General features: G+C 34.2%; 1 protein-coding gene across 4 annotated transcripts; it reads right to left on the bottom strand.

Moving 5' to 3' along the window:
* Positions 1–510: 510 nt before the first annotated feature.
* On the bottom strand, positions 511–12,325 carry LOC113511215 (KH domain-containing, RNA-binding, signal transduction-associated protein 2-like). 4 transcript variants are annotated; one of them, XM_052900273.1, is made up of 8 exons: positions 11,981–12,324; positions 10,902–11,026; positions 10,332–10,441; positions 9,979–10,184; positions 6,737–6,868; positions 3,193–3,386; positions 2,403–2,623; positions 511–1,261 (listed from the first exon to the last, which is right to left on the bottom strand). In XM_052900273.1, exons 1-8 carry the CDS (start codon positions 12,189–12,191, stop codon positions 1,234–1,236), a joined length of 1,227 nt encoding a protein of 408 aa, XP_052756233.1. In that variant the 5' UTR covers positions 12,192–12,324; the 3' UTR covers positions 511–1,233. The 4 variants fall into 4 exon arrangements, with proteins under 4 accessions (XP_052756233.1, XP_052756234.1, XP_052756235.1 ...); XM_052900274.1 differs by having other exon boundaries at positions 3,193–3,368; XM_052900275.1 differs by lacking the exon at positions 6,737–6,868 and having other exon boundaries at positions 11,981–12,325.
* Positions 12,326–13,313: the final 988 nt, after the last annotated feature.

Raw genomic sequence — 13,313 nt, 5'->3', positions numbered from 1 at the left:
TTAAGACTATTATTTCGTGAATTTGTCAATGGGCTTCAATATAATTAATGAAAAAACAAACACACCTTTTATTGGAAAGAATTAGGATATGAATTTGTAAAGGTATTTTTATTTTCATCTTTCACATAGCTTAAAATTATTGCAAAAACAGAACTTTTGTAAGAATTTATATTTTATAAAAATTATATTTTATATAATCTTTGGATGATATTATATAGTTTTATTCAGTCATTAGTACAAATTAAGCATCCCATTTTGTTCACAAACTGTATTTATTTTGACTTGCAATATTACTGATTTATTTACTTTAGAAACTAGGATCTCATTTTTTTTTTATTTTACATTAATTACTTTTTTTTTCATATTTAAATAATTACAGTTGTACAATTTTTATTTAGTCGTTCGAGAACTAGTTCCGAGAACAGTTTTCAGTGAAATTGCAAATTAAAATATTAATTTTTTTTATACATTATCGGGTATCGAGAGTCCAATTGTTTAAAATCAAAATCATTTTTTTTTATAGTTAGGTTTATTTATTTCAAAGTCACACAAACTTGCAGTACAATATTTTTGTCATATGTTCAACATGTTTTAACATATTTAACTGCTTGAAGGAAGCCACATTTTAAATATTTTTATTCATATTTTGTGTCATCACTTGAGTTTTATTTTTTAATCAAAACATGTTGAAATAATAATTTTTACCCTAAGACTATTTGAATAAACATGACCACTAACTTATGTTTAATTTTTTAAGTGAAATAAAAAAGTATTTTGTTCATTAAAAACTACATGTATACTTTTTTTTATATTAATTATTAGTCACGGAATGCGCACGCGCAAATCGAGATTAACGTCAATATTTTGCAAATATCTAATCCAATGCATGCATAAAATGGTCTTTATGTGCAACCTCTACATATATTTAAGACATTTGATAAATAAAAAAAGACTTTAAAAATACATTTAATATAAAAGGAGAATGATTTTTTATTGTTTTTGTCTCGATCTTTATTTCGGTATGCGCCATACCAATTACATCTGGGACACAATTGTTAAGATTTTGGTCCATTTCATGAGAATATTATAATTATGTTGTTTTTAGTAAACCTACAGTGATGTACTTCTATTTTTATTTATATCATTTGGTGAGCTCTTCATATTTTAGATGTTTTATTTTCTCTTCAGGTTTGTTTGTAGAATTTTAGTTTTTCGAGATTGAATGATACTCACCTACTGCGAACGCTTTTTCGTTGCGGTCCTGTAAAAATACTTTCAATTAGTAAAGTAACAGCCATTTATTGTATGATGAGAAATAAACGATCAAAGCAACTGAAATTAAAAAGTAAAATTGTCTATGTGAATGAAGGATTTTTAAAAAGCGAACAAAAAAAAAGAAATGTGCATTGGCGCGGGACGTTGGGCCGAATTAATGTATTTTGACATATTCATATTTTTGAGGTTCTCCCTGTGCGAAACTTATTTTCTATTTCCCAAAAGGACAGGAGGAATCGGCGGTGGGAACTGGACTGTTACAGTGGGTTTACTTGGAATCGAAAAAACCTCATCAGTTTCATTACAATTTGTTCTCAAAAATTTTAATTTCATAAAATTTTTAAACAATGAAAACAGAATATCGATTCTGTCGAGGTGATAGATGAAAATCCGCCGAGGTCTCAGCATAGGATAGGGCACTTTTTCTATCCCATGGGTGTCGTAAGAGACGACAAATGAGGGCGAGGGATGGGCAGCAACGTTCATCTTAAAACATAAAGCCTTACTGCAGTTGTTAATCCGCCTGCCAAGCATGGCAACTAACATGACAGTTAAAAGGTTGATATGATAATAGGTGAAAATGAGTCCCCATTACTAACAATTCACTCCCTACAAAATACAACTTTTTTATGCATGAAGATGGAATGCTATTTCTGCTTATACTAATGGTAAATGGTCAATGTAGGGCAAAATGATAACGAAGTCAGGTTACATATGTTATATTTATTTTAATCTATAAAACACGGAACGGTACACCCACCTATGCTAATAGCATACAATGGTGGGGTCAAGAAAGAGCATGAATGATCAGTTGGTCCATTTAGAAGGAATTAACCAGAATGAGGCAGTACAATGGGCACGGCAGCGGCGAACAATGAGACGATGAAGTCAGTCTACATAGATAAGTGACAAGAGAATTTATTAGTAAAATCATTGTTGTTAACAAATCCACGAGTTAGAATGAGATGGCAACATGTATTTTCTCATGCGAGCGCTAACCATTTATTATTCAATTCGTTTGTCAATCGTCTAGGGGATGCAAGGAGGATTGAATCGAGGCTAGTAAACTTATGGGGCCAGGAGTGCCCGCGCCATACACTGGACTGATACGAACAGCGGGTAGCTACTTGGGCGGGCGGGCGTAGGGCGAGGCGCGCGCGTAGTGGCGCGGCTGCTGCGGGTGCTGCGGGTGCTGCGGGCCGGGCCGCCGCGTGCCCACGTCGCGCGCCGACGTCTTGAACTCGCGCGAGTCGTCCTTGTAATACGGGTCGTCCTCGTAGTACCGCTCGTGGCTGCGCTCGTAGTAGAAGTCGGGCTCGGGAGCCGCGCGAGGACCCGGGCCGCGTACCTGTAGGTTCATTATAGATTTAATTAAGTGTTTTCCACGACTTTTCCCACATGAATCTCTACCAATATATGTGTTTATTACTTAGTGCCTTCACGGTTTAACATATTACTATGGGGGGATAAGGATTGTTAGTAATTTTTTTTATATGTTTTTTTATACAGCTTAGAATGGCAAATAAGCTGACGGCCCACCTGATGGAAAGTGGTAACAGTCGCCTATATACATGAGCAATACCATGGACATAACAGAGTATACTGTTTTGCCCATGATACCCCCCATGCGTTGCCATTCCTGAGGACTCAGGTGTTATTCCTCTGTATCCTGTAATGTAATGTAGTTTACAAAATTACTAACTAAACGTAAAATTGCTGTCGTTCAATTTAAAAAAAAAAAGTTGATGTGATGTACTCATTAAAGTTTAGACTGCAACAAGCCCCCCGCTGCAGCCACTCCTCTGGGTGACGTCCGGGCGGGTGGCCGTGAGTTGCATTGTGACATATTATTGTTTATTATTTCCTACATCTACCTATCACCACACCAGGAGGACAGCACAAAAAAGCGTTACTCACCGGCGGCTCCGCGGGTCCGTAGGGGTCGTCGTAGCTGTAATTGGACTCCATGGCGGAGCGGGCGCGGTCCAGGATGCTGATCACCTTGTTCTTGGCGGGCATGGGCCGCGCTAGTGGTGGCGGCGGTTGCATGCGCGGCGGCCGCCCGTGGGGGCCGGCTGGGCCCGGCCTAGGACCTGGACGGGGAACAGGCACTGGAAATTTTTAAATAATAAACACCACTGGAGATGGTACAGGGCGCCATCTAGTTTTAAACAAAATTTTTTTTTATACAACTTAGAATGGCAAACAAGCTGACGGTCCACCTGATGGAAAGTGGTAACAGTCGCCTATAGACATGAGCAATACCATGGACATAACAGAGTATACTGTTTTGCCCATGATACTCCCCATGCGTTGCCATTCCTGAGGACTCAGGTGTTATTCCTCTGTACCCTGTAAATTCATGCCATATCCCACTCTTCAAACCGAAACACAGCCATGCAAACACAGCTGCTCCACGGCTGAAACACGAATGGGACAGAGGTACCCAAGCAATCGACTTTTGTACAAAGTCTCCCTCTGGTAAATCGGTTCAGTATATTTAATTTAGTTTTTATACCAAAATAACTGGTTTTGCCGCAATTGAAGTAGTTTTGTTTTGTGGTTCTTAAAATATAATAATTATAATCAATAAGAAATATATTAATAAATCTTATGTGAATATTTTTATGGGTTTAGACCTAAAACCTGACATAGATCAATAAAGGCACGTTTATTGTTAATATAATGAAATACCACAAATTTTGATAGAGACTGTAACGTAACATTATTTTTTTTATTTATTTATAACTTCTTTTAACCTTGTTACATAAAAAAAAAATAAGAAAAGAAATATATGTATAATAAGATTTTTATCTATAAATAACATATATTCTTAATCTATTGTAAATGACTTAGACTAAGAATAAAGAAGTTAGTCACAGATTAATAATGGACCTACTACCGTCATTAATATAAGTAGAATATATCGGAATATTCAGAGTAGGTTAGAATAATGCTTCTGTAGAAAGAATCACGGCTATTTTTGAGACACATTCAAGATCATTGAGAAGTCTCCCTCACTAGTCGACGATAGAAAAATATTAATTTTTATTTTCTTTATATGCAAAAAAAAAAAATTCAACTTTTTTACAAGAGTTATATTTCAAATTGATTGAATAAATTGAAGTGTATTGTTAATCTTTGTCGGGTGCCCCCGATACAAGTTCGCCTAGTGTGGGGCCCATTGTATCTTGTGTTCATAGCTTTGTGTTTTTTGTTAAATAATAAATTTTTATTTCTAATTTCTATCTATTTAAATAAAAATATTTATAGCCTTGTGCTAAGTGAAATAGTAGTGTGGTCCCGGCATAGAATAGGCCACCCCTTCCTTTCCCGTGGGTGTCGTAAGAGCCGACTAAAGGAACTCAATGGTAAAGTGATATTTTGTGCATATTGTTGCAAATTTGTATCTTTGTATATTTCCTTTTTATATAGTAGTAATCTATAATTACGTTGATGATGGTGCAATTAATCATATTTAAATGTAAAATAATTATCATAATATATTGTATTACTGTTGCTTAACTGCAATAAAAAGAAAAAAAAAAATCAATCACTTTCGAATATCAATTTAAGGTGCAAGAATTTGCCTACCGTCTGTCTGTCTCTATGTATGCTTAGATATTTTAAACTACACAACGGATTTTGAAGCGTTTTTTTTTAATAGATAGAGTGATTCAAGAGGAAGGTTTATATGTATAATACATGTAAAATATAGTAGAGAAACACTGATAATTTTAGAGGTTTCTAATGTGATGTCGTTAAATAAACATATTTTAAAATTTATTATATATTGCAAACACTGGCTGAACCCTACGTGATAGATCAAAATAATGTACTACAGTATTATACACCTTAAGACGATATACAAAGAAGGCCGCAATGGTATATGTACAATCTCTTCTATCTAAAAATAACTCACAATAAAAAAAAAAATTATCCTTTACTTTTTACGAGAAATAATGGCTTATTTGCAAAGCAATTTTAAGAAATATAACATACATCCTTATCAAATTAAGTACTTTTTAATATAGATCAATATGGCCCTTTACAGCATGTAATTTAAATGAATATTTTCGAAGATATTACAGATTTAAAATTCAAGGACATAGCGGTCGCGGCGATATGGTTTTAGTATCCAGCATCTTCAGTTGATAATAAAATGCAACCAGTATTAAGGTTTGACCACATCGTTGACGCCATGTATGTATAGTGCGCTGCGACATAGGGCATTAATGGTTTAAGACATTTTTTATTTCTCTAAAGATTTACATAAATTACTTAAATGAACATTAATGAATGTATTATATGAAATAAACAAGTGTGTCACGAGTGAATTTTTTTTTACTTTTGTTATTTTTCTTCTTTTCCGACTTGACAAAGACGTAACTTTTATTCCTCTTCATTTCAAGGTCGTTGCCTTTTATTTTGCTTTTTGTAATTAAATAATTTCTTGTTTTGTATATTTATTGTTAATCTTTCCAAGTGTTTTCATTCATTCCATAATTCCTCTTATTTTTTTTTTATAGGTGATAATGGAATGGTAACCCTGTCTGCGCTGTAATACACTGACGGAGCACCAGTAAGGGATGACAGGTGAGGATGAAAAGGCAGGTCAGTTCATCGTGACAAATTCCACTAGAATTAACCACGAGGGGTTCCAGGGGGAAACGTGTGGAGGTCGACCTGGTAGGGTGTATTTGCTAGCAATGGGTCAATTAGACCCCGTTACTAACATTCCCTTTCCCCCCTAATTCCTCCTACTGATAGTAGTATGAGTATATGCTCTTTCTTATTCACCTATCCATCAACAGTTGCATATCTGCAGTGGAACACGGCAGAAAATATGTATTAGTAGCAGTGAGGCCACGAACCAGCGCTTACTGAGCAAATTGGAAACCTATTTGATAGATAAATTAATAGCATTCATAACTTTAGCTTACCAAAATGTGGCAATGTCGCATTAATTTGTCAATTAAAAAAATAAAAAAAAAAACAAAATTTTGTATATTTCCGACTAAAACTACTAAAAAGTTAATAATAGAATAATATTTTTATTAAGTAGTCATAGAAAACTTGAATTTAGATAATAAAAAAGTATTTGAAAAATTCTTTAGTAAAATGAAGAAGTTGATTCAAATTTCGAATGATATATGATTTATATGCAACATATTTTACGATTAAAGTCTTATTTCGGTAGCAGAGCATATTTTAAATAATCAGTCTTCTGACTGAAGATTGAAAATTGACATATAATTGCGACGTTGCCACACTTTGGTAAGCTAAAGCGACGAACGCTCTTAACATTATCGCTGACCAAGACAGAACGAGACAGGAATATCAGGGCGTCTTGTTCTTTGTCATGTATACGTCAACAACGTAACGTACGTATAGAATTGAGGCTACAACTGTAGCACTAGAGAGTGTCATGCCAATATATTATGTGTAATGGGGTCTCTACCTTGTTTTTTATGTGGTATCACATCGTGATCATTCACGGGGTCTTGGTACGACAAGGCTCGTTTTGTGACGGCGTATGTATTGTACTGGACGCCGGGACCAGGCTTCGGGTGCGGCCGCGGCGGTCCCATATCTGGTAACAACCGGATTATTGTTGTACTATAGTTTCATTTGACAAATACAAAGAGGATAACACCGTTTGGTGATCAAACAGTAAACAGCAGGTCTACTCTTGAATCCAATATCAATATCAATCCAATCAATTGCCAATGTCAATTTTATACTGCACTCATGAAACAACAATTAGGAATTAGAGTAGAAATGGGAAAAAGTTTACAATAGTTTGCATTGGTAAGTTACATTAATATGCATCTATAAGAAAAGTATGGAACCATTATATCGCTAGTGTTGCGAGTCGAGAGTGCGAAATGTCACAATTTCAGTATGGATTTATTGTAATTTATTTCAAGAGTAACCTTACAGAATGGGTTTAGGTACAGTTTATTGAGTTGTAAGACACTGGAGTAAAGCACAATACAAGAACAAGTACAAGGCGTGTGAAAAAACAACTTTTCTTCAGATATTTCATCAATATTATTTTTAACATCACTAACTAACCTTGACAAACGTCATCCATCGTTTTATAAATTACCATTTGAATTGTATTTAAATTTTTGAATAAACGAAAATGTAAACAATCTTAAAAATACGGCCACAATACCGGATTTGGTCAACCATGAAACAATTCCGAATATTTGGATCGATCTTCTCTTGCAATAGAACACATTCGTAGGTATCAAAATCTGCGGGAGAATTGAACGACGTAATCGAATTAGGATTACGTCGAAATACTCGCTTCGTAGGCACGTAAACGGAATTTTATTTTATTGAACTAGGTGTTATTTTGCAGAAATAATTAGCCACTCACTGACTACTACGATACAGGCCTGTGAGCCTAGTGTAGTAATCACTGTTTAATAAATTGTGTACTCGATTTTTAGCTACAATAAAGTTATTATTATTATTATACACCTATCCCCCGATTTACACGGTACTTGTTTTACACGTTTTCGCTTTTACACGGTTTTCCAAATAAGGTTTTTTTTTTGATCGCGCTCTACTAAATGCTACTGTTTGAACACGTGCGCTGTGTACACATCTCACGGGGAATCCCGAGCTTATGTGCTGACTTGCTGCACATGCACACTGTGTCTGTATTTATTCGCATAAAATTAAAGTTTTATCTACGGAAAATTGTATTTGAGTGAAAGAATCACAGTGTCAGAAAGTTTTAATTTTTCATATTCATAAATTACAAGTGAGTGCATAATTATGATTTTTATAAATTAACATAAATTAAAAAAATGATTATAGGCTTATAATGTCGAAAGAAGTTAAAAGAAAAGTTATTTCTTTAGAAACTAAAATCGAAATTTTGGATGGCTTACGAAAGGGAGATAGAGTAGTAGATGTTGCACAATCATATAACATGAACGAAGCTACAATAAGAACTATTAGAACAAATGAAAATTTTTATTTTTATTTCTGTGTACACGTAAAAATATTGAAAAAAATCACAACTGTTAAATAGCAAAATTATGCATTTTCTGCAAGATTTTCTTTTTACACGGTTTTGACTTGAAAATTTTTAATTTTCGATTTACACGTTTTTCTCAGGAACGTATCTACCGTGTAAATCGGGGGATAGGTGTATATAAAAGGAAATTAACGAATTCGCCGTGTTTTGCCGTTTCCGACAATCGTTGCGACTTCATCCGGAAGACTTCTTCAGGGGGTGTACAGCACTTTGCGGCACTACCATAAAGAAACTTACTGATGGCAATTACATTTCAATATTAAATTTGATATATATTTTATGACTTAAATAATTGCCTCATCCATTGGCAGGTGAATGGCGATTAGCCCTCGAACAATATAGTAGTAGATTATAAATGGGTTGCTTCAAATGAGTAAGTAATTCTTGTAACATGGTTACATATCAAATTTTGTGGTTTTTCAATACATATTATTGTTATGTTAACATTTTTGCAGAGTATTTGCGAAACAAGAGTGTGATTTTATTGATAGACAGTTCAGTTTATAAACGGAGTAAACAATTGGGATGCCTAGTGTTGTACAAAAGTTTAAGTTATGAATCGTTTGTACTGAAAACTCAACTGCGCCTCTAGTGGATGGTTTCGGAAACTCATTTCCATATATATTATTACTACATTTCTATTTATGTGTCAAACAAGTTGACGGTCCACCTGGTGGAATGTGACGTAATTTTGTATTTATAGTAATAAACTACATAAGAATGTTTTTAGTGAATATACAATTTCTTGACGAATGACGATATTACACGGTTCAAATAGTTTTAAACTTTTGTTTATATAATTTAGAATGTCAAACAAGCTGACGGCCCATATGATGGAAAGTGATAAGTACTACTCTTTATTACTAGTCGACTAACACATACTATATATTCATTTAGATAGTAATGTGCCTCAAATTCTCATATAATACAGTACTAACAGTTCAGCAGATGTCAAAGGTGTCAGACAACTGATAGTTTACATACACTATGGATTAATTGAAGATATGCTGTGGTTGAAAGGAGAAGAAGTAAAAACTAATGTTATCTGTCTATAAGCACTCCTCTCCATCCAAAGGTTTTTTTATGCAACTTAGAATGGCAAACAAGCTGACTGCCCATCTGATGGAAAGTGGTAACTGTCGCCTATAGGCCTGAATAGCACCATGGATGTAACAGTATACTGTTTTGCCCATGATACCCCTTTACCATTCCTGAGGACTCAGGTGTTATTTCTCTGTACCCTATTAATTATGAGTATGTCTCACAGCTGTCTCGTATACATCGTACAAGCTCTGCATAGTTAGACTTAAAAGGTAGTACCTTAATATATTCTGCAGTATTTATATTAAAAAAAAATTACAAATACTCTGTGTTCCCTTCAAAAGATTACAGTAATAAACTTATTATAGATATAAACAATTACAAGAAATGATCACTATGAGAAAACAATGGGTGGCCTTATTTCAGTAATGACTCCCATACAAAATTTATCTATTTTTGATTTTTCTATTTTTGCTGGACTCTTTATAATCATCACTGTATTATAATTAATTCGGTTAAGATGTTTTCGACTTTTAGCAAGACAAACAGCTATTCATATATATATATATATATATGGTTTCTTAGCATGTTAATTGCCGACAAACCTCTGTCCATGATATCACGCATCTGATTCTGCCGGATCATATCATTGGTGTCCGGCGACAGATGTTTCTTGACCTCAGCAAGGGCGTAGGCGATCCGGGCGTGCGCTTCAGCAGGAGGCGCCAGTGCCGATATCTCCACATGCAGCTCGTCCGACAGGTGTGAGTATTTGGGGTCCAAGGAGTTGCGTAACTCTTCTTCCTTTTGTCTGTTAATTTTTTTTACAAAAATTATACACTTTGTACTGAAAATAGTTGTAGTATCTGCCTGTGACTCAGACGAAGAAAAAAAAAATTGTAGCAAATTAGACACTTAGTTAGTTAATAAAGAAAAATAAAAAAGTTTGTAAACTGACCTATCTCTCATTGATCCACGTCCTAGAACAGCCATTTTGCACATGGTCTCATCTTGCATTTGCTTCATGGTGTTTCCTTTAGGACCAAGCAGTTTCCCCACAAAATTGAACTAAAAAGAGAATTGCCAACATTGTATTCATAATTATAAAATATTTATGTTTTACTAGAATAGTGGTGGCCATGATTCTTTGCATAAATGTAGTCTCTGGTTTGATTCATAGTTAGACAAAATTAGGAAATGAATATTGCTAAATTGACCTAGGTCTAGGTTTTTTTATAAGATTAAAATGCATTGACAACCTCCCTTGTCCTATCAGTATATGCTGGTAGGGCAGCAGTGAGGGGTGATACTCATAGGTGAGGATGAAGGTAAGTCAGATTGCACATCATGAATGAATTATGACATTTTCTAGGATCTTTATACCATATGGAGGTCAACCTGATATTATACCTGTGTGTTCTGGGTTGTGCCCCCCAATATTTGTAGCTTGGTTCCTCATAATATAGGTAGATTGAGGATTAAGCAATTAATATGATTGTGTTATGGCATAAAAAAAAAATCAGCTCACCTTTGGGTGCTCTTTAACAGGCACCAGAACTTTAACAGTGACTTTGACTGGTTTCTCATTGTATACATCAACATATTTGAAGTCCTTCACGGGAGCACGACCTGAAGTCTGTACTCGGGTGACCTCTAAAAAATAATTTGTAAGTTTATAATTCAATAAAAATTATCTCTAGAAAAGTAAAAGCCTGTGCCTCTCTCACTCTATAAAATACTTATTTCTATAATTTACAAAATAAAATACTATGGTAAAAAATTTGCAGATGTTCAGTATGGTATGGTCAGGGGAAAATATTATTAGTAATGGGAAATAGTGGACACACTGCTATTATAGGGTAACAGAGTAACAATTTATGTAAACCTGTAACAGAGTAAATATATAATCATCCTTGTTATAAGACAGTTGTTTTAGTCACATCTTCCAATAGTATCCTTTATAGTATATGGTAACTCTATCAGGTGAAATAATGAGGAATAATTTTTAACATATTACACACAATAGGGCAATTGACCTAGTTTCATCCTCGCCTATGATCATCCCTCATTGGCAAACTATCCACATATACCAATAGTGCCTGAGGTGGATCCATTCCACAATTACATATTAAAAAATGTCACAATGCAAGAATCACCCAGTAACCTAACAACTGGCATAAAAATTATTAAGTATGTATACGATAAACTGGGATGTATTGTTGCCTAGTTGTCTTCATTGAACAACTGGTAGAGGAGATTGCTTTAGACTGTAGTCTTTAAAATGGCGGGAAATTGGTAAAGTGTGTTAAAAAATATGATTAAGTATTTTATATTTAATTCCACGCTTGTTTGGCAATATTTGGGTGGTAAACAAGAATTTCATAGCAAAATAACCTTATTATATTTTTTGCGTATTTATATGAGGAATATTACTGTAAAAATCAAACAATACTGAAGGACGAAAGGTCATTCCGTATCATACCGATTGTAGCGATTGTGGAGAGAGTTCAATGTATCCAAATATAATTATCAAGTGGCAATTACTAACGGTACTGTATTTCGTAAGAGAATAATGGAAATAAATTATTAAATAAAAAATAATGTTACCTTGATCAATTAGCTTAATGGAAAGTGGAAATTTTTGTGTGTGCAATTTGATTTTCTCGCTAAGCAATTCTCTCATGTATTCGCCGGCTTTTTCATTTAATTTGGATCCGTCTTCGCCATCTTGGTCGAGATCGTTTTGAGAACCGGAATTTGGGTTGCGTTTAAAATCACCACTGTTGTAACCGTTTTTATCAAATTTTGCGTCCGCCATTTTCACAATTCACTTAATATAAACACTACAATAGTCCGTATTTATAATTAAATACAATTATGTCGAATATAAATTATTCCGGGTGGTACGGAATACTGAAAGGGACGCCAAGACAATGAATGAATGAAAGATGAAAAGAACGAATGAAATAAACAGGATTGCCAGATGTGATTTATGAATGTCAAATATTTTTTTTATAAATCAATACGATTTCTTTACTTTTTCCACAGATAATATCATACATGACGACTTAACTGACGTAATCAGATGGCGAGGGTTTAGACCGGCCCCCCGCCACGACCGGGTAACCGTGTAGCGTGGGACTCCCCTTACCACAGATAATACTATCTTTTACCCAATCACAAACATTTGTCCTTCATTATTATGTTTGTTTTAGGGACGTAAACAAATGTTAGAACCTCTTTTGTAATAAGTCGTCTAAAATTGTATTAAATATCTTTTTACCCCAAGTTCAACTTTTTCGTGGTAAAACAGTCAGGTCAGTTTATAATAATTTATATGAGGTATCGTAGGTGCAAAATATTCTTGTTCTTACTTCAGTGTAGGTACTTTCCTTAACCCATGATCTGAGGATTTGGAATATAAGTTAAAGATTAGTTAGAACAAAGAAGTGGTTATACTGACCACTAAGATCATAAAGCTATAAATTTAATATCAATAATAGATCTGTAGTTTGTAAATCCGGTTTAAAGCTATAATGTGAGCGACGTCTTTCAATTGTTTTTCAAATGATACTGCTCTCAATTTTGCTGCCCCTAGTTTTTACCTTATTCCCCTAGATCAAACCGTGCTTACCATTTTGATTTTATACACTTTTGGCTCCAATGATCGCAATTTGTGGACAAGTTGAGGTCTATCATCTTCACTGGCATGCCACCAGCGTTAGTATCCATTCCACAGCATAGACGTAATATCAAAAATATATAGTCATTCCATTTTAGTGTTAGTACAACGCATTTACGTTTTCACACAGACTAGCAGAAAAAAAAATTTAATCGTATTTAAAATAGAGTTTTTATTGCAGTACTTTAGGTTTATTTTTACGTCATATTTCTTTTATTACATGAGAATGTTTAAAGGACAATTAAATTTGTATTAAAT

The sequence above is a fragment of the Galleria mellonella genome, unplaced genomic scaffold (genome assembly GCF_026898425.1).
Source record: "Galleria mellonella isolate WM207_F2 unplaced genomic scaffold, CSIRO_AGI_GalMel_v1 utg643, whole genome shotgun sequence".
NCBI lineage: Eukaryota > Metazoa > Arthropoda > Insecta > Lepidoptera > Pyralidae > Galleria > Galleria mellonella.
Note: the sequence above shows the minus strand (reverse complement) of the source record. Positions and strands in the feature narration are given on the sequence as shown.